At 46.0% G+C, this 25,459-nt stretch overlaps 1 protein-coding gene across 2 annotated transcripts; it reads right to left on the bottom strand.

Moving 5' to 3' along the window:
- Nucleotides 1-320: 320 nt before the first annotated feature.
- On the bottom strand, nt 321-24,798 carry TMEM39B (transmembrane protein 39B). 2 transcript variants are annotated; one of them, XM_029571354.1, is made up of 9 exons: nt 24,671-24,798; nt 22,679-22,878; nt 5,525-5,744; nt 4,143-4,226; nt 3,837-3,991; nt 3,171-3,495; nt 2,397-2,584; nt 2,003-2,123; nt 321-663 (listed from the first exon to the last, which is right to left on the bottom strand). In XM_029571354.1, the coding sequence occupies exons 2-9, from the start codon at nt 22,804-22,806 to the stop codon at nt 439-441; spliced, it is 1,446 nt and encodes a 481-aa protein (XP_029427214.1). In that variant the 5' UTR covers nt 22,807-22,878; nt 24,671-24,798; the 3' UTR covers nt 321-438. The 2 variants fall into 2 exon arrangements, with proteins under 2 accessions (XP_029427214.1, XP_029427213.1); XM_029571353.1 differs by lacking the exon at nt 24,671-24,798 and adding an exon at nt 24,398-24,643.
- Between the last annotated feature and the right edge of the window lie 661 nt (nt 24,799-25,459).

Raw genomic sequence — 25,459 nt, 5'->3', positions numbered from 1 at the left:
TGGGACCTGGAACCTTTTTCAACTTGTGGAGCTAGGGTGGCAGGTGGAGGTCACTGCTAGCTCTCACCCATCATTTTGATTGATTTATTTATTTTCAGAGAATTACCACTGCTACAGGCGTGGAGCCCCCACACGCTTTCAGTGGGGGGTTTAGACCACCCACTCTGAATATACACCTCCAGTGGGGCCTGGGGTGCCCGTTCTAGAGCCTGTTCTGTGTCTTTGAGAGAATCATGCATTGGGGTTAATAAGATCACAGTCCCCTGCCATCAGAAATCCCTCTCCAAAGCCCCATATACAATAATCACAGAGACAGCAGCTCAGAGTACAAAAATAAGTCTTTTCTGTTTAATTACATCACGTTTGGGGGAAAAAAAAAAAAAAAGCACCTGTAGCAAAACTAGCAAGCACTGTGTGCCTGCAGCAGGGCCCAGCTGCCTAGCTGAGCTTCAGATGGGTCGGGGCACTGTACGCTTTCCCCAGCACAAGACGGTCACGCAGCAGTTTGAAGAAGGCATAGTAATTGCTGAAAAGGATCAGAGCCAGTGAAATGGTGCGGTGCCACCTCTCCGAACTGATGAGCGAGTACAGCTGATACAGGATAAGAGCTCCTTCCAACAGGATGAGAATATTCAGTATCCGTAACGGTTTGCTGAAAAAAAACTGACAGCAAGAAAGGCAGAATGAGGCAAGAAAGAACTGCTCCTCTATCTTGTTAGGTGGAGTTCGGGAAGGCAAGCCTTCCCGAACTCCACCTAACAAGATCCATCAATGACTCCTATGCTAAGTAGCTGTATATAATGGACTCCATATTTATTTTGTTCTCTTGTATTTATAGAGAACTCCTTATTTACATTGTACACTTGTATATAATTATCCTCCTCTATCTCTTTTATTTCTTATAATCCCAGTTCATGATCCCTTGTTAATTGTAACTGCTTCTCTTCTCCACGTTTAGTTATGTTTTTGGTTATATTTCTGCACCCCTGTTTTCTGTAAACCGACATGATGAGAACGAGTTCTTGAATGCCGGTATAAAAAAACCTTAAATAAATAAATAAATAAATAAAAATCTTTCCCAATTTACATTTCTGTCTGAGCTGCGCAATTTTACTTTGTTGGGTGGGTTATTCCTGTATTTACATTTTGTCAAGATTTCCCTACAGACTACCTCCATTTTGCCATGAGAACATAAATTGCCATGCTGGGTCAGACCAAGGGTCCATCAAGCCCAGCATCCTGTTTCCAACAGAGGCCAAACCAGGCCACAAGAACCTGGCAATTACCCAAACACTAAGAAGATCCCATGCTACTGATGCAATTAATAGCAGTGGCTATTCCCTAAGTAAACTTGATTAATAGCAGTTAATGGACTTCTCCTCCAAGAACTTATCCAAACCTTTTTTAAACCCAGCTATACTAACTGCACTAACCACATCCTCTGGCAACAAATTCCAGAGCTTAATTGGGTGTTGAATGAAAAAGAATTTTCTCCGATTAGTCTTAAATGTGCTACTTGCTAACTTCATGGAGTGCCCCCTAGTCCTTTTATTATCCACAGGATAGGTTGAGGAACGTCCATTTCTCTCAGCAATAAGTAGAGATAAGCAGCTTGGTAGATTCAGATAACTGGACTGGCATGACAATTCCATCTTTAGTAAACAGCACTGCATACGGGGCTACCTTGTATTCCGCTCCATACGCTTTCTAATAATGGCCCAGTAGCAGCTTCACAGCACACAATCAGCGATCCCCTCACCCAGTGGACTTTTAAAGAGCTTCAAGCCTATTCCTCTCTTGTTGGATTTTTAATCGGATTTATTGTCTCTTACAGCGCCTTTCATTTGATGCCAAATATTGATATTTCTGACTACTGTTATAAGAACGTGGAGCAGTCTTCCCTCCCATTTCAATCTCTTGTCCCTAGCCTGCATGTCCCACAGAGCTGGAAGTTCCTATAATGAGAAACCTTTACTTGCAGGGAACGCCAGGCTCAACTTACGTGAAAACGGAAGTGAGACACATCGGAAGGCACTGCCACGTTGTAATGACCCACGGCTTTGTATACATGCTTATTGTGCTTTACTAGTACGCCCTGCGGCCACATGCATTCCTCTGTCCACCTGAGGGAGGGAGAGAAAGAAAGAGATGCTCTGTCAGCACACCTGCCCACTGCTGCTCTGCAAGCCACACACACGACTGACAGGAAGGGGAGGAAAGTGCTTCTGTATTTTCCCATGTACGTATAGCAGTGCTCTCCTTATGCCATGCTACGACACAAAGGACAGTCACTTTTCCCACATGCCCAATACTGTATGTGGATGCTGTCCCACAAATAGTGCAGCACAGTTCCTGTCTGTGCAAGAAAAGCAAGATAGGAAGAGCTGGCTTCTTACGAGTGCTGCAGCATATTGGAACAGAGTGCTGGATCCACCTTCTGCCAGCAGCCCAGGTGAGCTGCAGCTTTGTGCAGGAGGTCACAGTAGCGAGCAGGGAGGAGGTGCTGCGTTAGTATCACCGAGGTGCTTATGGACACCAGCAGGAAGAGCTCACAGGACCACCGCTTATCATAATACTGCGTGTTCTACAAGAGAAAGTCACAGAGAGTACAGGCAATTGGTTGAGTTACCCCCTGTTTTTCTCACACAGCGCCTCATCCTAGAACAAGTACAGCCCAGACAGCAGCAATGCAAGCTAAACACACACACACACAAGACGGTACAGCACAGTCACTGACAATGCAATGACCTGCTAGGGCAGTGGTTACGTAAGGGGGAAAACCTGGTGTTATACTTGATGCAGAAACCAATGGCCATGCCCCAGGAGAAATGAAAAGGAAATCCCTGGAAATATTTCCTTCTTTCCAACACCTTGACAGGTGCTGAGCCCTACAGATCCTATCCCCCATGCAACAGGACCTGAAGAGCTGCCTAGATTACTGCTCTGCTAACTGATCTGTCTGGAAGGGACTTCTGAAATGCTGTGCTTTGCTATTACCAGACCTGCACGAAGACTGACTCTGAACTAAAGACACAGAGTATCCTGACTTTGTTCTAAGGGAGCAAAGAAACCCTTATGCTCAGGGCTTTGAGATAAATTGTGCTTTGAACCCCAAAGAAACAGTGAAGTAAAATAAATCAGTTTGGAAGCTGACGTGCCAGCTCACGTACCTTCAGAAACCAAACTGGCACAAAGGCCACATAGTAGGCACTGAGGATGGAGCTGAGCAGGGCTTCCTTCACGCGCCAGTTGAAGTCCATCTTGAGATGCTGCACCTCGCTGCGGATAAGGTCAGGGGAGAGGCAGCAGGCGTGGGTGGGCATGCTCGCCACACTGTACATCTGCCTGCTGTGCTGCTTCCATGTCTCCTGCACAAACGTTAAATAGTCTTTGCCACGGCCACTGTCCCACGGGCTGAGACTGGAGACCTGGGACAGGAAACCAGGCCTGCCGAAGTCACATCGCAGCTGCAAGAAGGGAACATACATGCCAAACCTGCAGAGAGAAGGTGCAGAAGTGTTACCCGTGACTCTCTGCTCCCTCCACCCTGCACCTCATCTCCTTACCATCTACCCCACACCTGCCTTCTCCTAATCCCCAGGCAGCACTGCTGCTTACCTCACTCCTCTGTGTGCCGCCACCATACAAGATCTAGTCCCAGAGAAATCTCAAGGCTGAATCTAGGGCTGGCCTCAGTCTGCAGTCATTGCTCCAAATACCACCAGGGACACTTTGTCCACCCACAGAAGTCAAAGGCAAGGTATTAGGAAAGGCTGGGGCGGAGAAAAGGGCTGAATTGTGCATTATAACCCCGGAGAAAGAACTGCTGTACTTACGGATAGCAAAGGAACAAGAGATTGAGGAGAGAGTATGTTCTGAAGAGGTGAATAAGTGAGCGGCACAAACTCCAGCCTGCCCCAGTCAGCACAGCAAACCGGGTAACCACAAGCAAAACCGAGTGTGGGGCTGACAGCTTCCCACTCTGAGAGGCCTGGGAGAGAGGGAACAATGGATTAGGCACAGGAATTAAACTGAAGGGAGCACAGGCGTCTATAATGCACACAGAAAAGCCCAAAAGTGGTTTAAAGGAGAAGTCACAAGGGGCTGTGCCCAGGGCACAGAGCCTGCCAGGCCTGCCTTACCTCTCTGACTATGGCCCCAATCAGCCTGCGAGTCAAGATAATCGCGGTCAGCACCAGGACATTAAAATCAATCAGATGGAAATTCTGCAATGCAAAAGGGAGCAGTTAGAGGTGGAGGGCTGGACATGTGGACAATCATGCTTTCAACTGGGGCCCAAGATTCATCTTCTCCAGAAACAAACTTGCTCTTGCACCCTCCTCCTTGTCTCTAATTATATTTCCTGCTTTGCTTCTCTCGCTTTTTTTTCATCCTTTTTCCTGGTCTCTCTCGGGTATCTCTGTTCTCCTTCCTTTTTATTTTTTATTTTAGTTTTGTTCTCTCTGTCTCTTTCTTCCAGGGTATGAATCAATGTTATTCATTTTCTTTACTTAAAATGTGTAAACTATTTTAGGTTAAGCATACAAACCAAAAATAACCATCTTATTGCCAAAGTACAAAAATACGTCACATCCAAAGAGCTGTAAGACAGCAACATAATACACACAGGGCCTGTCCGAGTAGAAAGCCAGGAGCGGGCCTGCTGCACTTCCAGAAAGGCCCTCTTCCAAAAGGAGTTTACTGGGACACCCCCCCCCCCCCTCGTTTATTCTCTCTCTCCTTCTTTCTCCTCTCGCCTCTCCTCCCTTTGGGTCCAATGTACTTAACCTGTGAGATTTTTCAAAGGGGGTCATGGTCTGTTTTAGTAAATATTTTGGGTAAACTCTTGCCTTGCAGCAGCTCATTAATTCTGAAGTTAAACCTTTACATTTAGCAAACTACGCACAAAACTTTACAGCTTGCGATCATGTTTTGCAAACAGAGGTTAGCACAAAAAAAACATACAAAACTCTGAAATGTTAGTGCACTGGGAATTTTCCACATCTTTTCATGCAAATCCCAGTTTGCAGCTTAGCACTCTTTGACCTTTCCCCCTCCAGCAGCCTGGACCTCCAAAAACAGGTCAGGTTCTGAAAGCCAGATAATACAGGAAGCCAGCACAGCGACAGCAGGTAAATGCCAACGCTGGCCATCCACTTTGGGTAGATGGAGGGATGGGGAGTGGGGAGAGGAATTCTGCTGCAGTCACGTGCATGATAGGGTGGGGAGGGGGCGGTTACACACCAGTGACGTACATGAAGTGTTCATGCAATGTGTGTGATGGAAGGGCATGGGGGCTTCATTTATGTACCAGAAACATACATGATAGAGTGAAAGCAATTTATGTAACCTGCAATGTTAGCCACTTATAGGTTTGCCTGGAAAGGGGGGTGGTTTACATAACTAGTGAAGTGTGTGATGAAGGAGGGGGTTTACGTTCTAGCAGTGTACATGGGGGGTGGGGGAGGGGTTGTGTACCATGAACATGCACGATGTGGTGGTGGTGGTGGTGGGGTTTACGTACCAGTGCCGTACGTGACGGGGGGTGCGACGGAGGAAACCACCACACTGTTTTGTAGATGTTGATATAATGGACAAAGAGAGCAATGAGATGACAGAAGAGGAGCTGCAGTTCAAAGAGGAGACTGCTCTGGATGGGCAGCTCGGGGATCTTCGAATGCCGCAGAGGAAGCAGCGTCTGTGCAGCTAAGGGAGGGCTGGAGAGGCCTGTGCCTGATCCACTCCTGCAAAAGACAAAAAGCACATTCAGCTACCATCATTTGCCTGCCCTGCAGTTCTCACGTCCCCTGCAGGGGTTACACTCTCTCTCTCTCTCTCGGGTTCTAGGTGCGCATGGCTCACCGTGCATGGTCTGCGTCTCTAGCACACAAGAAGAACTTCCAACAAACATTTATTTCATAATACAGAGTACAAGAACACAAGAACTGCCAAACTGGCTCAGACCAAAAGGTCCATCAAGCCCAGTATCCTGTTTTCAACAGTGGCCAATCCCGGTCACAAGTACCTGGCAGGATCCCAAAGGGTAAATAGATTCCATGCTGCATATTTCTTCAAAGAGAGGGTGGTGGATGCCTGGAATGCCCTTCTGGAAGGATCGTTTGCTCTTTTTCTGCCATCGTTACTATGTTATGTATCCCAGGGATAAGCAATGGTTTTCCCCCAAGTCCATCTTAATAATGGTTTATGGTCTTTTCTTCCAGGAACTTGTTCAAGTCTTTTTTAAACTCAGCTGCACTAAAGGAAAATTGGTTCTTACCTGCTAATTTTCATTCCAGATTTCTGGGTTTTGCCTCCCTGCCAGCAGATGGAGACAGAGAAAGTTTTACTGACACTGCCACATAACCCAGTGTGCCACCTGCAGTCCCTCAGTATTGACCTCTTATCAAGCCAAGATGACAAGAACAACCATAAATTTCTAAGCAAACTCCCTCCCCGCCAACGAGCCAGAAGAAGGTGAAGTTGCCCAAAAAGACGATGGAAAGCTCATTTCCCAAATTTAACATAAGTGATCCACACTGAAAACCTCTAACTACTCCGCACTATACACAAAGCAACAGTATGAGTGGCAGACTCTCCTCCCCCCCAGTAATTGGGTGGGTGTCTAGACTGATCTGTAGCACTACAGGAACGAAAATTAGCAGAACCAAATTTCTTTTCCCTGTACGTACCCAGATCAGTCCAGACTCCTGGGAGGTACCTAAGCTGCCCTTAACTCGGGTGGGACCTGGCGAGATCGGCTCGTAGAAGGCTCTCACCAAAGCGCATGGAAACTAAAGCCCCGACATCCAAGCGATAGTACCTAGCAAAAGTGTGCAACGACTTCCCAGCAAATTTCATGCTGAGACACCTGCTGTGACTCAGCCCAAGAAGTCGCCTGAGAATGCATCGAGTGCGCCCCTAAATCCCCCGGCAGCGGGCGCCCTTTAAAAATGTAAGTTGACTTGATCGCTTCCTTCAGCCACAGCACAATTGTAGCCTTATCCGCCTTACTTCTCTTCTTTGGACCACTCCACAGTACAAAGAGGTGATCTGAACTACGGAAATCATAAGTGACCTTTAGATACCTCAATAATGCATGCTTCCAATCTAAGAGCCTAAGCTCCCCCTGCGTGAGGCGCAGAGGAATCCAAATCCAAAAAAGCTGGAAGCTTCACTGTCTAAGATGAAACACCAAGACTACCTCAGGCAGAAAAGGCACCATGCATAAAGATACCCCCGAATCAGACATCTGTAGGAAGGGATCTTGACACGACAATGCCTGGAGCTCCGAAGTTCTCCTGGCTGAACAAACAGCCATCAAGAAAATCACTTTAAGAGTCTAGTCCTTAACCGTAGCTCTCTTTAGTGGTTCAAACTGAGCCGCATACAATCCTCTAAGGACTAGATTCAGATTCCAAGATGGACAAATGTTCCGCACCTGAGGATGCAAATTCTTAGCTTCGTGAAGGAACCATATAACATCCAGATGTGCGAATAGAGGATACCCTTGCGCCTTACCCTGAAGACAACCCAATGTCACTAACTAGACTCTCAGAGAGTTAAAGGCCAGTCCCTTGACCAGAACCTTTAGGTAGAAAAGCCAAAATATGTGACACCATAGCCTGAACAGGCTGAGGCTGTACTCCAACAGCAGTCCAGGACTCAATCCTCCAAATTCGCACATACGTCAAGGATGTAGAAGGTGGAAATAACCGCTTTGGAAAGTCCCCTCAGTCTCAGTTGTCTCCTCTCAGAAGCGAAGCCGCAAGACAGAAATGAGCCACCTGACCCAAAAATATTGGGCCTTGATGGAAAAGAGTCAAACAATGTCCGAACCTCAGGGGCTCATGTTGTTCAGATCTAGGAAGCATGGTCGATGTTTAAACTCTGGAGCTACCAGGATTATGTTGCCTGGATGTTTCTCGATCTATCATAATCCCTTGTCCACCAGAAGCCACGGAGAAAAGACAAAGAAGAATTCCTCGAGTCCTCAGCAGCACCAGAGCTCCGAATCCTTCCATACTGTGTTCTGTTCAGCGGCTGTAAAACCATGATGCCTTATTCTCTTTGGTCGGGATAACCCCATCTTCTGTGAATGAGACACATCGCTGCCTCTGACAACACCCTTTCCCCGGGGTCTAACTTTCTCTGACTGATAAAATCCGCCTGAATGTTGTTCACTCTGGCAATGTGAGACACTGCCAACTGCTCCAAGTGCTGCTTTGCCCAGAACTCCCGGGTCTCTCGCATTGTCTGATAAGAGCCATACTGGATAGCACACAGGCAAGCAATGTGAAATGCACTACTCTAGTCTCTAACTGATTGATAGACCATGAGGCCTCCTGTTTCGACCACTGGCCCTGCCACGCCGCCCTCCATCTGGGAGAGGCTTGCATCAGTGGTAACTATTACCCAATTCGGAATCTCCAATTCCACACCACACTCGAGATTGGTGCAAGTAAGCCATCACGAAAGACTGTCCCTGGCTCCCCCCCCCTCCCCCAACAGAAGAGGAAGATGAAACTCTTCCAACAACAGATTCCAGCAGGAGAGAAGAGCTCCCCCAGAGGCCCCATATGTGCAAACGCCCAATGCATTATTCCAATGTCGATGTCATAGAACCCAGGGCCTGAAAATAGTCCCAGAGCTTGGGATCTGAAAGCTTTAGCAGAAACTTAATCTGACTCTGCAATTTCAGTAATCTCTCTCCATGAGAAACACTCTCTGGCAGTGTGTTGAACTGAGCTCCCAGAAATTCCAGAGTTTGAAAGAGGACTAAATGGCTTGTTGCTAGGTTCACCATCCATCCTAGAGACTTCAAGTGCATCAGTAGCTTCTGATTTCAGATGAATGAGCCAGTCATCCAGACATGATGCACTCACACACCCTTCGTTTGCAGTGTGGCTGCCTCTATCACCATCACCTTGGTGAAGGTACATGGAGCAGTTGCCAGCTGAAGGGAAGGCTCGAAACCGAAAATGTTCCCTTAGCACCATGAAGCTCAGGAATCTCTGGTGCTCCGGCCTGATGGCTATGTGCAGATATGTCTCTGACAAGGCAAGAGACGCCAAGAAGTCTCCTTTGCGTACCGCCACCATGAGGGTCCTCAGAGTTTCCATGCGGAAACGGGAACCTTGAGAGCCGCATTTACCTTCTTTAAATCCAATATCTCTTGAATTGGATACAGGGGGGGAAAAGAAACAGGATGCTTAACTTAAAACTGACCTCCAGCCACACTAAGTGTGTTCGAGGTCTGAGCCAACAAACTCAGCAAGACTTCTCTGAAAAAAGAAAAAAATCTGAGCAAAGTTCAAAGCGGCTCTCAATCATATGCAATTTCTTCCTCTTCTAGAGGTAAGAGCCAGTTCCCCATCAGAATCCTCCAATGTCTCATGATCCATATCCCCCTTGAACAGCCTCCCTGTGGCATTTGCCTGCCATGACTGACAAATAGGAGGCCCGAGCATGCGAGCCCAACATAGTAGGTTGCTTTGCATTCACTGGGCATCCCTGCAGAAAGGTCTGTGGGCCCTGGAAACATTTCACCCAGGAGGAGGATGGAGCTATATCATAGTCCATAGGCCCAACCTCTCTCTCTCGGAAGCTTCTACCTTCGGAACAAGAGAGGACAAGAACTGTCCGTTGCCTCGCCTCTCACTCCACTCCCCCTCAGAGACACCATAGGCCGAGGGATGTCCCAACATGGGCAAAAGCTGTAGTAGTCAAAACACTTTGAGCATCTAAATGGCGCTGACACAAATGGAGACAGCAGACCTCACAAGACAGCAAAGCGCTTGGACCTGTTCATCCCCTGTACCTAGCGCTCTTGAATTTCGGCTCTAGGTGGTCTCCTGCATACTTACCAATGCCACCAGGGTGTACATTCACACCTCTTAAAGACACGCAAAAATATGCATTCAAGTACCTGCACAAATGTGCGCTCCAGTCTAGGTCGCGACCTTACGTGCACCAGTACCTATGCAAATACGTGCTCATCTCCAAGTCACAGATGTATGTGCACAGACCACCACGGGGCGAGAATGCATGCACACGGGAAAAGAAGCGCTACCACATGCCTAAGCAAAGCCTGCCTGAATCTTCAGTACATTTAGGCCTGGATCTGTTCAACATCAGACATCGAAAATCATGGAAGGCCTGAAGAGCTTCTCAACAGCTCAGGTTTCGTGACCAGCTGAGAATCCATGGAGACTGGGGCTGAGTGCCAGCATCTCCTACTGCTTGTTCCGCTACACAAGCTTTAAAACCAGCAGAAGAGCTCTCTCAGAACCAGAGGCTCCTCCTCGGTGCCAGTGCCACGGGACAGGGAACTGCCAGCAGTAGTTGGAGAGGATTCCCCTGCCTCTCCTGCTGACTGAAAATGGCCGTTTCCTTCTGATGGCGAAAGCCTCAGTGCTAGACTCAGTCACTCGTGAGGCTCGTTCTAGCAGTGCGGTCATGCTCGACACAGACCCCCAAACGCCATGTCGCTTTTTCTGCACGTGCACGCTGTTCCTCCCCATACCCACAGCACCTCAGCGGTAAGCAGGGGACCAGTCACCATGGAGCCAACACCTGGTCTCCTCTGTAGGCAGAGAAACTGCTGAAAAACCCCATCGCTGAGCTCCCCGAGCTGCTAAGGTAGCTCCCCCACTGGAACCCCAATGCTGCACAAATTCCTCTAACTAGTTCTTGTTCTCTTTTTCTTTTTTAATTTGTTTTTTACTCTCTGAGAACATAGAAAGACACATAGAAGCCAATACTTTCCTTTGGTGCAGACGTTCAGGTTCCAGGAGTGCAGGCCGCATGGCAGATCAGAAAAGAGCCAGACCACTGGCTATATCCATCTCCTTTCACCAAACTTTAGTGACCCAGCCCAGGACAAGCCATATAAAAGGGTCACCCCTGCTCCACTGGGCTTACAGAGCAGAACTGCCAGCAGGATCCATCACTGTCTCGTGAGGGATGAGGGATCTGGACCACCAGATGTCCACCCCACAGATCTCCGGACCGAGCTAACAGAAGGGTCACCAACTCCCTGCTCGTCCGCCTCAAACCAGGGGGGATGTCCCCACCAGGACCTCACAACCCCATGAGAGGATCCAGAAATTGTGTCTTTTAATCTTTTTTCTCTCTCACCAGACTGCAGTTTTAAACCATCTACCATCTGCTGGAGACAGAGAAATACTGAGGGACTGCAGGTGGCTCACTGGGTAATGTACAGTGTCAGTGAGACTCTCTCTGTCTCCATCTGCTGGCAGGGAGGCAAAACCCAGGAGTCTGCACTGATCTGGGTACGTACACGGAACGGCCTTTACCACATCCTCCAGCATTGAATTCCAGAGCTTAATTATGCGCAGAGTAAAAAAATTATTTGCTCTTATTAGTTTTAAATGTATTACATAATAACTTCATTGTGTGTCCCTTGATCTTTGTACTTTTTGAAAGAGTAAAGAACTAATTAACGTTTACTCGTTCCATTTCATTCACTATTTTATAGACCTCTTTCATATCTCCTCTCAGCCATCTCTTCTCCAAGCTGAAGAGTCCTAACCTCTTTAGACTTTCTTCATGGGGGAATTATTCCATCTCCTTTATCATCTTGTTTGCCCTTCTCTGTACCTTTTCTAATTCTGCTTTATCTTTTTTGAGATGCGGTGACCAGAAATGCACACAATACTCAAGATGAGGTCACACCATAGAGCAATTTTCTAGCTATAATTTGGGTTACTTTTCCCTAAGTGCATCTCTTTGCACTTGTCCACATTAAATTTAATTTGTCATTTGCATGCCCAGTCTCCCAGTTTTACAATGTCCTCTTGCAATTTTCTCACAATCCTCTTGTGACTTAACTTTGAATAATTTTGTCATCAGCAAATTTGATCACCTCACTCACTGTTCCCATTTCCAGGTCATTTATAAATATATTAAAAAGCATTGGTCCCAGAACAGATCCTTGGGGCGCTCCACTATTCACCTTTTTCCACTGGGAAAATTAGCATTTAGCCCTACTCTCTGTTTCCTGTCTTTTAACCAGTTTGTAATCCACGAAAGGACATCGCCCCCCTATCCCATGACTTTCTAACTTCCTAAAAGTCTCTTATGAGGGACTATGTCAAATGCTTTCTGGAAATCCAGATACACTGGTGGATATTTACACGTTTATTTATGCCCTCAAAAAAAGTAGCAAATTTGTGAGGCAAGACTTCCCTTGGCTAAATCCATGCTGGCTTTGTCCCATTAAACTATGCTTATCTATATGTTCAGCAGTTTTATTCTTTATGATAGTTTCTACCATTTTGCCTGGCACAGATGTCAGATCCACTGGTCTGTAGTTTCCTGGATCATCCCTGGATCACTTTTTAAAAATTGGCATTACGTTGGCAACCTTCCAGTCTTCAGGTACCATAGGTGATGCTATTGATAGTTAAATTTCCAATAGCAGGTCTGCAATTTCATTTTTTCAGTTCTTTCAGCACAGTGGGATGTATACCATCTGGTCCAGGTGATGTGCTCCTCTTTAATTTGTCAATTTACCCTAGTACATCTTCCAGGTTCACGGAGATTTGTTTCAGTTCCTCTGAATCACCACATTTGTTTATAATTTTTGGCATGGGTATCTTACATATCTACCTCAGTGAAGACTGAAGCAAAGAATTTGTTTAGTCTTTCTGCTACGGCCTTGTTATCCCTAAGTGCCCCTTTTATCTTTTCATCATCTAATGGTCCAACTGACTCCCTCGTAGGCTCTCTTCTTCAAATGTATCTGAAAAAGTTTTTTTACTATGAGTTTTTGCTTCCACTGCAAAAATTTTTTCAAATTCTCTTTGCCTTCCTTATCAATGATTTGCATTTAACTTATGCCATTTCCTGTTTTCGTCATTCGGCTCCCTTTTCCAGTTTTAGAAAGTTGTTCTCTTAGTTTTTATAGCCTCTCTCCTCACCTTTTAAACCATGGCAGCAGTCATTTAGCCTTCTTTCCACCTTTTCTAATGTTTGGAATACATCTGGTCTGGGCTTCCAAGATGATATTTTTAAACAACGTCCATGCCTGATTTAAACTCTTAACCTCGGCAGCTGCTTCTTTCAGTTTTTTTCCCAACCATTTTCTTCATTTTATCAGTCACCCTTTTGAAAATTAAATGTTGCAGTAGTAATCTTTAGTGACCTCCCTCCATTTACTAAGTCGAATCTGATCATGTTGTGATCACTATTACCAAGTGATTCTAATACCTTTACCTCTCGCATCAAATCCTGGGTCTAAATCAGTTTCCCCTCTTGTTGGTTCTGGTACCGGCTGCTCCATGAAGCAGTCATTTATTTCATCCAGGAACTTCACTTCTCTAGCATGTCTTGATGTGACATTCACCCAATCAATACTGGAGTAATTGAAATCTCCCATTATTAAGTCAAATAAATAAATAAGTAAATTACTGTGCTGCTGATTTTGTTAGCTTCCCTAATTTATTAGCATTTCATTGTCTCTGTCTGTTCATTGCTATTTTATCCCCTTGTCACCTGCAATTTCTATCCATAAATATTCAACATTGCATTCAGTTTCCTGCAGAACTTTTATCATGTTTGACTCAATGCTCTCTCTAACATATAGGGCCACCCCTCCAAATTAGATCCATCCTATCACTGATATAATTTGTTCCCTGGTATCAGTGTCCCACTGGTTATCCTCCTTCCATCAGGTCGCTGATGCCAGTTATATCTACCTCTTCATCCAGTGCTATAGACTGACTCTCCCATCTTATTTTCTCGACTTCTAGCGTTTGTATAGATATTTCAAAATGTTTTTTGTGTTAATCTGCTAATCAGTTGACAGGGGTAATTTGGAATCTTTCTGCTCTATCTGCTCTTTATTTAAATGCGCCCATTTAGTATTTATTGCAATCTCTCTACCTGGATGCCCTATTTTCTATGTATCCTTCCGAACCATGCACTTCTGAGTGACCGTCTGCTTTCCCCCATCACAGAGTTTAAAAGCTGCACTATTTCCTTTTTAATGATTAGTGCCAGCAGCCTGGTTCCACTCTGGTTAAAATGGAGCCCATCCTTTCGGAAAAGGCCCCCTTTTCCCAAAAATGAGGCCAAGGCTCCTAGCAAACCTAAAATCCTCTTCCCTGCACCATAGTCTCATCCATACATTGAGACTCTGGAGCCCTGCATGTGGCATGGGGAGCATTTCTGAGAATGCTACCCTGGAGGTTCTGGATTTCAAATTTCTACCTAATATCTTAAATTTAACTTCCAGAACCTCCCTCCTGTACTTTCCTATGTCTATGGTACCCTCATGTACCAAGACAGCTGGTTCCTCCCCAGCACCATCTAAAGTCTTATCTATGTGATGTCTGAGGTCCTCCATCTTCACACCAGGCACGCAAGTTACCAAACGCTCCTTGTGTCCACCAGCCACCCAGCTATCTACCTTCCTAATAATCAAATCACCAACTACAATGGCTGTCCTAACACTTCTCTCCTGGATGCATCCTCTGTGCGAGCGGATACTGCATCACTTTGAGGGCAGGTCAAAGCTACAGGATTGCTTCCTGCCTCACCAAGGGGATGCTCTTCTTTCAGGTGACCTTTCTCCTCCAAGAAAACATAGGGTTTGCCAGATTGTAGATAGAACTGCTCTATGTCCCTGAAGGTCTCCTCTATATACCTCTCCATCTCCCTTAGCTACTCCCGGTCTTCCACTCTAGCTTCCAGATCAGATTTGTTTTCCAACGCCTAGGAGCTCTTTGCACTTAGTGCACACATACAAGCTCTCACCAACTGGGAGATAATCACACATGTGGCACTCAGTGCAAAAGTCTGGAAAGCCAGACTACAATCTGCAGCTTAATTGTGTTGCTTTGTTATCAAGTAGGGTTATAAAGCTAATCTAAAATACTTTTAACCTATTGATTTATTTTATATTTGATTGTCAATGACCAGCAAAACGCTACAGTTAACCAACTTATTATAGAAACATAGAAATGACGGCAGAAGACGACCAAATGGCCCATCCAGTCTGCCCAGCAAGTTTCGCACTTTTTTTTTTCTCATACTTATCTGTTACTCTTGGCTCTTAGTAACCTTTTGGTTCTATTTCCCTTCCACCCCCGCCATTAATGTAGAGAGCAGTGTTGGAGCTGCATCTAAGTGAAATATCTAGCTTAATTAGTTAGAGGTAGTAACCGCCGCAATGAGCAAGCTACACCCATGCTTATTTATTTACCCAGACTATGTAATTCAGTCCTTGTTGGCTGTTGTCTGTATATAGATCCACTTTTCTTCATCCCACCCCTGCCATTGAAGCAGAGAGTTATGCTGGATAGGCTTTGAAAGTGAATTACTACCTAATTACCCATCTTATGGCTCGTTTTGAGTGAAATTCCTTCTGTATTAAATCTGTAGTAAATTTATAGTAAAGTGTTTTAGGGTGCACACATGTTCAGGTCCTCGCCGCTGGAAGCTGAGGCTGTGGAGTTTGAAGCCTGGGTAGCTCGCAGTGATCTCTGGCGTTCTTTCCCAGGGGCTGCTGGGTAAATTATGCAGATGAGCCTTCTGCTGCCAAGCTTCATTTCACAGTGTGGTATACAGCAATGCTTCAGATAACTTCGGAGCACTGCCCTCTCAATTAACTTGTACGATCTTAAATCAGGGTGTTCTTGGTGAAGGTTAATCATAGCTATATGTCATCCATGGAGAGCCCATGAAAAAGCAAGTTTGCTTACCGTAAACAGTGTTCTCCATAGATAGCAGGATAAATTAGCCATGCTCTCTGGGACGTCCTTCCAGTGGCCCGAGGTGGGAAACTTCTCCCCACTTATACGGAGTTTTGCTCTGCGCGACCGCCTCCAGTGTCCTCAGTAATTAAGAAAGAATGGACAAGCAGCAAACAGAAAAAATGAGTAAGAGCAGATATAAAGGATGAAAGATAGGACACATGGCTAACTCATCCTGCTATCTAGGGAAAACAAACTTGCTTTTGTCCCCACTGATAAGCAGGATGAATTAGTCTTGCTGTTTGGGAGTCCCCAGCTAAGGGTAGGTTAAGCACACGGTTGCCAACGTCTCTCTTATTGTCGTACTGCAGATGCTGATTGGTGGACAGTGCTGTCCTGTAATACTGCCTGCTCCACAGCTTCATCTGATCTTGCTCGTTGTTGGAGGCAGTGATGAGATGTGAAGTAATGCAGAGAGCACCAAGTCGCTGCTGTACATATGTCCTGAAGTGGCACATTGCAAAGGTGGACTATAGACGTTGCTGTGGCTCGGAGCGGATGCGCTTTTACTTTTGATTCGAGGCGTTTTGGATGAGACAAGTAGCAGAAACGAATGCACTGGGTTAGCCAGTTCACTAATGCTCTTTTGGCTACGGGCAACCCCAGAGCATTAGGGTAAAAGGAGAGAAAGAGCTGGGAATGGCGGTTAGGCGAATGAGTCTTCTAGTTGTAGAATGCCAGGGCTCTCTTGCAATCCAGAGTATGAAGAATTCTTTCCTTATCAGATGCTTGTGGTTTTGGAAAGAAGGTCAATAAAGTTATTGTCTGATTCAGATGAAAAGATGAGACCATCTTTGGAAGGATGGATCCACAAGGTGACCTTGTCATGGTAGAAATGCAAATAAGGTGGATAGTGAACTAGCGTTTGAAGTTCATTAACTCGCCTCGCTGAAGTACCACCATCCACATCAAGAATTTCATGGAAGCCTTTTGCATCGGTTCAAAGGGCAGAAGCATAAGTGTTTCCGATATTAGATTGCTATCCCAAGGAACTGCCGGCCTTGATACCTGAGGACAGAGTTTTAGAGTGCCCCTCCTGAAACGAGATACCAAGGGATGTGTGGATTCTGAATTCCCCTGAATGGAAGGACGATATGCTGCTATGGCGCTAAGTTGTACTCTGATGGATGATACTGCCAGACCAGAAGAATTCAGCAAATGCAGATATTGTAGTAATTGCTCCAGTGAACCAGTACAGGTAACTGTGCCATTTGCCAGCGTAATTTTTCCTTGTGGATGGCATCCTGGAGGATATTAGTTGGGAGAAGGAGGTGACAACACTTCCCAACCTCCGAGCCATCAGGTGCAGAGAGTCCTGCATTGGATGAAGAAGTGTGCCTTCTTCCTGAGTCAGTAACTGTTCTGTTTGCCAGAGGGATTAGGAACATGCCATAATGGGTCAGACCAAGGGTCCATCAAGCCCAACATCCTGTTTCCAACAGTGGCCAATCCAGGCCATAAGAACCTGGCAATTACCCAAAAACTAAGTCTATTCCATGTTACCGTTGCTAGTAATAGCAGTGGCTATTTTCTAAGTCAACTTAATTAATAGCAGGTAATGGACTTCTCCTCCAAGAACTTATCCAATCCTTTTTTAAACACAGCTATACTAACTGCACTAGCCACATCCTCTGGCAACAAATTCCAGAGTTCAATTGTGCGTTGAGTGAAAAAGAACTTTCTCGGATTAGTTTTAAATGTGCCACATGCTAACTTCATGGAATGCCCCCTAGTCTTTCTATTATCTGAAAGACTAAATAACCGATTCACATCTACCCGTTCTAGACCTCTCATGATCTTAAAGAACTCTATCATATCCCCCCTCAGCCGTCTCTTCTCCAAGCTGAACAGCCCTAACCTCTTTAGTCTTTCCTGATAGGGGAGCTGTTCCATCCCCTTTATCATTTTGGTAGCCCTTCTCTGTACCTTCTCCATCGCAACTATATCTTTTTTGAGATGCGGTGACCAGAATTGTACACAGTATTCAAGGTGCGGTCTCACCATGGAGCGATACAGAGGCATTATGACATTTTCAGTTTTATTAACCATTCCCTTCCTAATAATTCCTAACATTCTGTTTGCTTTTTTGACTGCGGCAGCACACTGAGCCGACGATTTCAATGTGTTATCCACTATGACGCCTAGATCTCTTTCTTGGGTTGTAGCACCTAATATGGAACCTAACATTGTGTAACTACAGCGAGGGTTATTTTTCCCTATATGCAACACCTTGCACTTGTCCACATTAAATTTCATCTGCCATTTCGATGCCCAATTTTCCACCCTCACAAGGTCTTCCTGCAATTTATCACAATCTGCTTGTGATTTAACTACTCTGAACAATTTTGTATCATCTGCAAATTTGATTACCTCACTCGTCATATTTCTTTCCAGATCATTTATAAATATATTGAAAAGTCGGGTCCCAATACAGATCCCTGAGGCACTCCACTGCCCACTCCCTTCCACTGAGAAAATTGTCCATTTAATCCTACTCTCTGTTTCCTGTCTTTTAGCCAGTTTGCAATCCACAAAAGGACATCGCTTCCTATCCCATGACTTTTTACTTATCCTAGAAGCCTCTCATGAGGAACTTTTTCAAACGCCCTCTGAAAATCCAAGTACACTACACCGGTGTTCAACCTTATCCACATGTTTATTAACCCCTTCAAAAAAGTGAAGCAGATTTGTGAGGTAGGACTTGCCTTGGGTAAAGCCATGCTGACTTTGTTCCATTAAACCATGTCTTTCTATATGTTCTGTGATTTTGATGTTTAGAATAGTTTCCACTATTTTTCTTGGCAATGAAGTCAGGCTAACTGGTCTGTAGTTTCCTGGATCGCCCCTGGAGCCTTTTAAATATTGGGGGTTACATTAGCCACCCTCCAGTCTTCAGGTAGAATGGATGATTTTAATGATAGGTTACAAATTTTTACTAATAGGTCTGAAATTTCATTTTTTAGGTCCTTTAGAACCCTGGGGTGTATACCATCCGGTCCAGGTGATTTACTACTCTTCAGTTTGTCAATCAGGCCTAACACATCTTCTACGTTCACCATGATTTGGTTCAGTCCATCTGAATCATTACCCATGAAAACCTTCTCCGGTATGGGTATCTCCCCAACAGCCTCTTCAGTAAACACAGAAGCAAAGAAATCATTTAATCTTTCCGCGATGGCCTTATCTTCTCTAAGTGCCCCTTTAACCCTGCGATCATCTAACGGTCCAACTGACTCCCTCACAGACTTTCTGCTTCGGATATATTTTTAAAAGTTTTTACTATGAGTTTTTGCCTCTACGGCCATCTTCTTTTCAAATTCTCTCTTAGCCTTGGCAGCTGAATGGAGAGGTGAACAAGATAGGCATACCACAGCTGCCTGGGCCATGCTGGTGCAATGAGGATGAGATCTGCTCCTTCAGTGATGCATTTTTTAATTACCCAACCTATTAGAGGTATTGGAGGGTATGCATATAACAGGTTTCGCTCCCACGGAATCAGGAATGAGCGACTCTTCTCCCGCTTGGGTAGAGAGAACAAATCTTCAGTAGTTTTACATTGGACTCCATTGCAAAAAGGTCCATGCAGGGTATCCCCCACCTCATGAACAGAGAGTCTGTTATGTCCTGACGCAGTGCCCACTCATGTGGGTGAAACATTCTATAGGCTTCTGTGTTCTGTAGGTTGTCTGCAACTGGAGTGAGCCAGTGCCCACTCCAGGATTAGCACTGATTCCCTGCAAAGCGTCTTGGAACTGGACCTGCCTTCCTTGTTTAAGTAAAACATGGCTACTTGATTGCCTGTATAAACAAACAATCACTCTTTTCCCCATGAGTAGATGGGAGAAGGTATAGATGGCCTTTCTTACAGCTCTCAACTCAAGCAGCTTGATGTTGAGAGTCCTTTCCCTTTAAGTGTAGTACGTGCGTACCCAAACCCTTTGTGTATTGCTCTGTTGTCATGACTATCCGATACGCTGGGTTTCAGAACTGAGCCCTTGACTCGAGGACCATGGACAATAACCACCAATTCAAGTCCGAGATCAATGACTGAGTCATGACCACTTGTAATGACATCAGGTAGTCGTGCTGAAACCATTAAGTCTTGAGACCCCATTGTAGTCTACACATGTGAAGGTGGATATGGGGAACCACATAAAATGCTGCTGCCATATGTCCCAAGATATTGAGTATTTGACGAGATGTGGGATGTGAATGGCTCCACAACTCATAGGCTAGTTCGCGAAAGGTTCAAACTCTGTCGGCGGGAAGAAAGGCGCTGCAAATTTTGGTATTTATGACTGCCCCTATGAATTGATGGATTTGAGTGGGGTTGACACTCGACGATTCATAGTTGATGAATCCCAGATTCTCTAGGCAGGTTGTAGTCTGCATTTCTTGTTTTCCCTTTCCTTCCTACTGCCTCTCTGTTCTACCCTCGCCCAGTTACATTCTCCTTGTTGAAATGTATTTTCCAATCTTTCAGTTATTATGTGAACCGGTATGATGTCCCCACTAATACCGGTATATAAAAGTTTCTAAATAAATAAATAATAAATAAAAAATTTGATGGGAGTGGAGCATTTTGGAATTTGAGGCCACCAACAGCCAATTGTCCAGATAGGGAAAAACCTTTATCCCCTGAGTAGGTGGGCCACAACTATGACTAGACATTTTGTGAGCACTCTGGAGGCAGACAACAGGCCAGACAGAAGAACCTTGAACTGGTAGCATCAAGCATTCACTTGAAAACAAAGGTAACGCCAGAAGGAAGGGTGCATCTGGATGTGGGAATACACATGCTTGAGATCCAAGGAGTACATCCAGTCATTGGATTGCAGAAAAGGCAGAAATGGCTGCTCTGGCGGGTCTGATGGTATTCCAATGGACGATCCCGATGAAGGTGGAGAGGAGTATACAGGTTCTCGCCCAGGTTTCGAGGCTGCAGGTTTTAGATCACCACTGACATCTTCCTTTGCTTCAAATTCCCGTGGGGGGAGAAGAGAGGACTGGGTGTGACAAGGCCTCCTCCGAAGGGCTAGAAGGTGGCACAGGGTGTTGACTAGCTGGAAGAGCCATAAAGAGGGAGTGAAGGATACTGGTTATTCGAGACATGGCCTGAGAGGCTGCGCCTTCTATCTGAGGGCGGGAAGGAGAATATTTCCTTTTTCACAGATGGCAGAGATGCATCCCCTTCTTTTCCTGAGCAAACAAACCTCTTACGTTTGGAGGAAGGTATTGCTGCGTCTGGGCCCCTACCCTGCTGAGATTGGCTGTGGTCTTCATAGTGAGCCGTCTGTCTTTTTACCGACGGTTCAAGGAGCTGAGGTAGCCGCCATTTGCATTCAGAGACTTAAGAAAGCCCTGTTGTGGACACTACCCCTAGCAAAGGAGGAAGAGAAGCCTTCTGAGACATACACATGGAGGATGTCTACATCCGAAGTGTCAAAATCCTTGACCTCGCTTGGGGTGAAAACTATCTGAGGGTCCAGACGCCACTGTGATTGAGAACTTCTACTCTGGTGCGTGCTCGGCAGACACCTGATTTTTTCCGCGTTGAGTGCATGGACTTGGGGTGGTGTGATTTGTCCTTCACCTCGAAGGTGACTTTCCCTTCGACGCATGCCTGGTGCAGCCTGCATCGATGTTGTGGCCTAGCGTGTTCATTTGCGTCGTGCGACTCTCCACATCATGCGCCGATCTGCATCATGCTCAGACTTCAACACGGCCTGTGTTGACGGGCACAGTTCTGCGCGGCCCTTCACTGCTTTAGGCGCCAGTTTGATCGACGCATCTGGGCTTTTAGTGGGTTTATCACCCACACCCTTACCTCCCGGCTCTCTGGGGGGCTTCCCCACCTGGCCCTGCTTCTTCTAGGTCTACTCCAGTGACTATGCTTGCTTCGGAGCTGCTGGTTTCCTGTGTTCCTGTTCCAGTGAGGATCGAGTGGTGCGATGTGTTGGGGCATATGCACCCGAAGAGGCCCCTTCAAGCTCCCGGAGCCTGGCGATTTTCACGGCCTGTTGTCTCTGGGCCCTTGGCGACATCCTGCCACAGTCGGGGCAGGATGTTCGGTCATGGTCCGGTCCTAGGCACAAGTAGCTGTAGTTATGCCCGGTGAAGGACATAACCTTGCCACATTGGCAATAGTTGAAGCCTGGGGTCTTCGGAGCCATGGTAGCACTGAAAAGTGCTTTTTGGGGGTTCACCGAAATGAGGAGGAAATAAAAGAAAAAGAATAAAAGCACGAGGAAAGGAGATCCACGTCTGGTAGCTGCGCAGGAAAAAACAGAACTGAGGACACTGGGGGAAGTCATGCGGGAACCGCTGCGCAGGCGCGCAAAGCTCTGTATATCTGGAGAGAAGTTTCCTGCCTCTGGCCACTGGGAGGACATCCCCAGACAGCATGGCTAATTCACCCTGTTTATCAATGGGAAAATATTTCTTCCTAGAAAAGTGAGGCTAACCACTATGAATTTACTGCACAGCAATACCCTGAGAAGAATCCCAAGGTGGTTATTCAATCTGTTGTCATATGCTGCAGACACTGTCACTTAGAAACTGTGGTAGGGGCAGATGGGGCCATTGCCAGTCATTACAATCTGAGTGTTGTTCATAACTTAGAAAGGAGCACAAGAGGATGGAAAGCAGAAAAGAAAGCAATAGTTTTTTTTCCTGTTCCTTCCAGGCAGCAGCATTGAGCTACTGGAGTTTCCCCATTCCTGGGGATAGCCTGGGCTGGGAGCCCTTGTGAGAATAGCACTGAGCTGCTGGAGTTTCACCTGTTCCTGTGGGCAGACTGGACTGAGAGCATTGTTGGGGTGGCACTGAGCTTCAGGACAGTCTCCTATTTCTTGAAGCAGCCTGGACAAAAAGCACGATGGGGGTAGCACTGCTGAGTTTACCTGGTGCGGGAGCGCCCTCCAGTGACAGAGGAGCTGCTGGAATGTCCAGGGCCCCCTGTGGCCCCAGTTTCACAGAGAGGGTTCCGACAGTAGGATGTCCTGTTGGGTCCCCTTCTTCCCCCTGCCATGACAACTTAAGGTAGAGTCACAGGACTGAGATGATCCTCTCACACTATCACACCTCTCCTGTAACTGTAATACTGCAAGGAAAGATACAAGACATAATATAAATCATACCAAATGTATACTATGTATGTATATATGCAAGTGTCTGTGTAACCCGTACATACAAAGTACAACCCACACTGGGCTGCCCTCTGCTTTTACTGTTCTTTATGGATAGCTCTTACAATTTAAATCAGTCTCTTGGGACATGGCACTTGGAGACCACAACTAAGGCAATCAACTGACACTGCAAGTCTGTTGGGTGTCAGGATATCCACAATTAAAATGCATGAGATGTAATCCACATTGAAGTACCATGAAAAGCAGAATATAAATAAAAATTACATCTTGTGCATATTCAGTGTGGATATATTGAAAATCTGAGTTGCTTGCAGCACTCAAAGATGACAGTTGCCTACCCTTGAGCTACAGAATCAGCATTTAAACATTGACAAAGGTGAACCTGAGGAGGTCTCCGAGTGAGATTGGAAGATATGTTTTAGACAGTGCTGTGATTTACATAATCTGTTGGGCTCTTGATTAGTTGCAATTATATTTTGCACTTTTAGGCAAAGCGGGCCAGGACATTATCCTATTACTGTCTACAGAAATTATAGTTTTGGCACTTGGACAAACCCTACTCCTGATTTCTTACAAACTGCAGCAATTTAGAAATCTCTTATGGAGATTTATTTGGTACCCTCTCTGCTCTCCCATGTAGACAGGAGATCATCACATATCCCCAAACTTTAAGTGCTAGAACCCACATAGAATTTTAAATTAATCTTTATTAAAGAAAATTTACAACAAAACATGTCTGTATTAATCATCATCCAACAGCACAACGCATTGGTACATAAAGTACCACATTTACAACGTCCACTGAAGAGAGCCAAACAAATCTCCTGAACAGTGTTTTAAACCCTGCCCCCCCCCCCCTCCAGTTTCTATCCCCTTTTCAAACGTCCACCAGGTTTTCCTAAATGCAGCCAGCCTGACATAACGAAGGTGTTCCATCATATATGTTCCCCAGAATCTTTTATATAACTCCAGCACATTAGCAGCATTCATTTTTTCCTAGGGAGCTGCTACCTCACATCTCGCTATCAAAATCTGTTTAATGAGTTTATTAACAGGTACTGATGCCCCTAGTAGAAAAATTCCAGGATGCCAATCCATCTGTATTTGTACAATGACACAAAAGGTCTTTGAATTTGTTCTCATAAAATAACTATCTCAGGACAACAGCAGCTGTGCACCATCGCCAGCACTGATCCAATACAGAATGTATGCAATCTCTGGGGTGAGGGACACCAATGGCAATAAGTTTTATACGAGTTGTTCCATTGAGCCCAAACTGACACGTTAGCTGTTCTCGAGCGAATTTCCCCCCACTCCTCTAACCCCAGAGCAGAATTCACATCCTGATCCCATGCCATTCCAGTCTGGTTGGGCAAGCAATATTTTATATACATGAGAAATGCACCCTTCGTCATGGCAACTTGCTGCAAAATGTTTTAAAAGGGAAGCTACATTCCCGTAATTCAGATTTACCTGATGACCCCAGAACACACTTATATGCACAGAGCCCCAAGGGAGCAACACGGCATCCCGCAGCGGACGCCTCGGAAAGCCGCTCGGTCTATTTCATGACCGGAGGAGCACCTCGCAGCCCTAGGCCACGCCACCCCTTTTCACTCCTCCCCCTAGCCCAGCTCCCTCCTTCCCCTGCCGCATGCCGCCTGTCTTCCTCGGCCGCCGCTCTGTGCGCAGTCACGCGGCCCCGACTCGCTACCCTGGCGGCTACGGTCCTGCCTGGGCGCTCACCCCGTGGAGCGCACGAACCCTGGAACCAGCCGGAGCGCTTCCGGGTCTTTGAGCGCCAGCGCGCAGGCGCGCAGCTGACGTACTGAGGCGGCGGGGGAAGCCGTTCCGGTTCCTGTTAAAGGGGTAGCGTCCTCCTGGAGCCCCGCCACGTGTCTGGACAGGGCAAGGAGAGAATAATACCGACGCCCTCCTTAAACAGCAAGAGGTAGTCGAGCAGAGCAGCCAGGGGCATTAACAGGCTTACGTTGGCCCCTTACTGTTTAGTTAGATTTGTTAACCATCTTCGCATACTGCAGTAAGTAGTTGCTAAAGAACACGCAAGGCTGCTAAGAAAAACGGTTGAAGTTATTTTGAAGAATAAAATTACCCGCCTAATAGTGCAGAGCCAACATCGATTAGTAAAGGGAAAGTCTTGCCTTGCAAATCTGTTAAATATTTTTGAAAGAGTTAATAAACAGGCACACAAGGGTGACTTGGTTTGATATGATGGATCTGGAGTGTTAGAAGGCATTTAACAAAGTCCCTCATGAGACTCCACAGGAAATATCTCATAGAAACATAGAAATGACGGCAGAAGAAGACCAAACGGCCCATCCAGTCTGCCCAGCAAGCTTTCACACTTTTTTTTCTCTCACATACAGGTCGATACAGTAAAGTGTGCTCCATCGGAGCGCATTGTCAGCCTGCTCTGGACGCGTGTTTTCCCTTACCCCTTATTCAGTAAGGGGAGGAAACCACGCGGCCCACCCGCGGCACCTAATAGCGCCCTCAACATGCAAATGCATGTTG

Source organism: Rhinatrema bivittatum, chromosome 11 (assembly GCF_901001135.1).
Source record: "Rhinatrema bivittatum chromosome 11, aRhiBiv1.1, whole genome shotgun sequence".
NCBI lineage: Eukaryota > Metazoa > Chordata > Amphibia > Gymnophiona > Rhinatrematidae > Rhinatrema > Rhinatrema bivittatum.
Note: the sequence above shows the minus strand (reverse complement) of the source record. Positions and strands in the feature narration are given on the sequence as shown.

What these genes read in the sequence shown, in the direction of transcription:
- TMEM39B (XM_029571354.1), bottom strand. Translation starts at nt 22,806, where the DNA reads ATGGCAGGGGGAAGAAGGGGACCCAACAGGACATCCTACTGTCGGAAC. An exon ending in TTGGGGCCATAGTCAGAGAG is followed by an intron (nt 3,992 to 4,142) that starts GTAAGGCAGGCC and finishes CCTCTCTCCCAG; the next exon opens with GCCTCTCAGAGTGGGAAGCT. An exon ending in TGCCAGTTTGGTTTCTGAAG is followed by an intron (nt 2,585 to 3,170) that starts GTACGTGAGCTG and finishes TTTCTCTTGTAG; the next exon opens with AACACGCAGTATTATGATAA.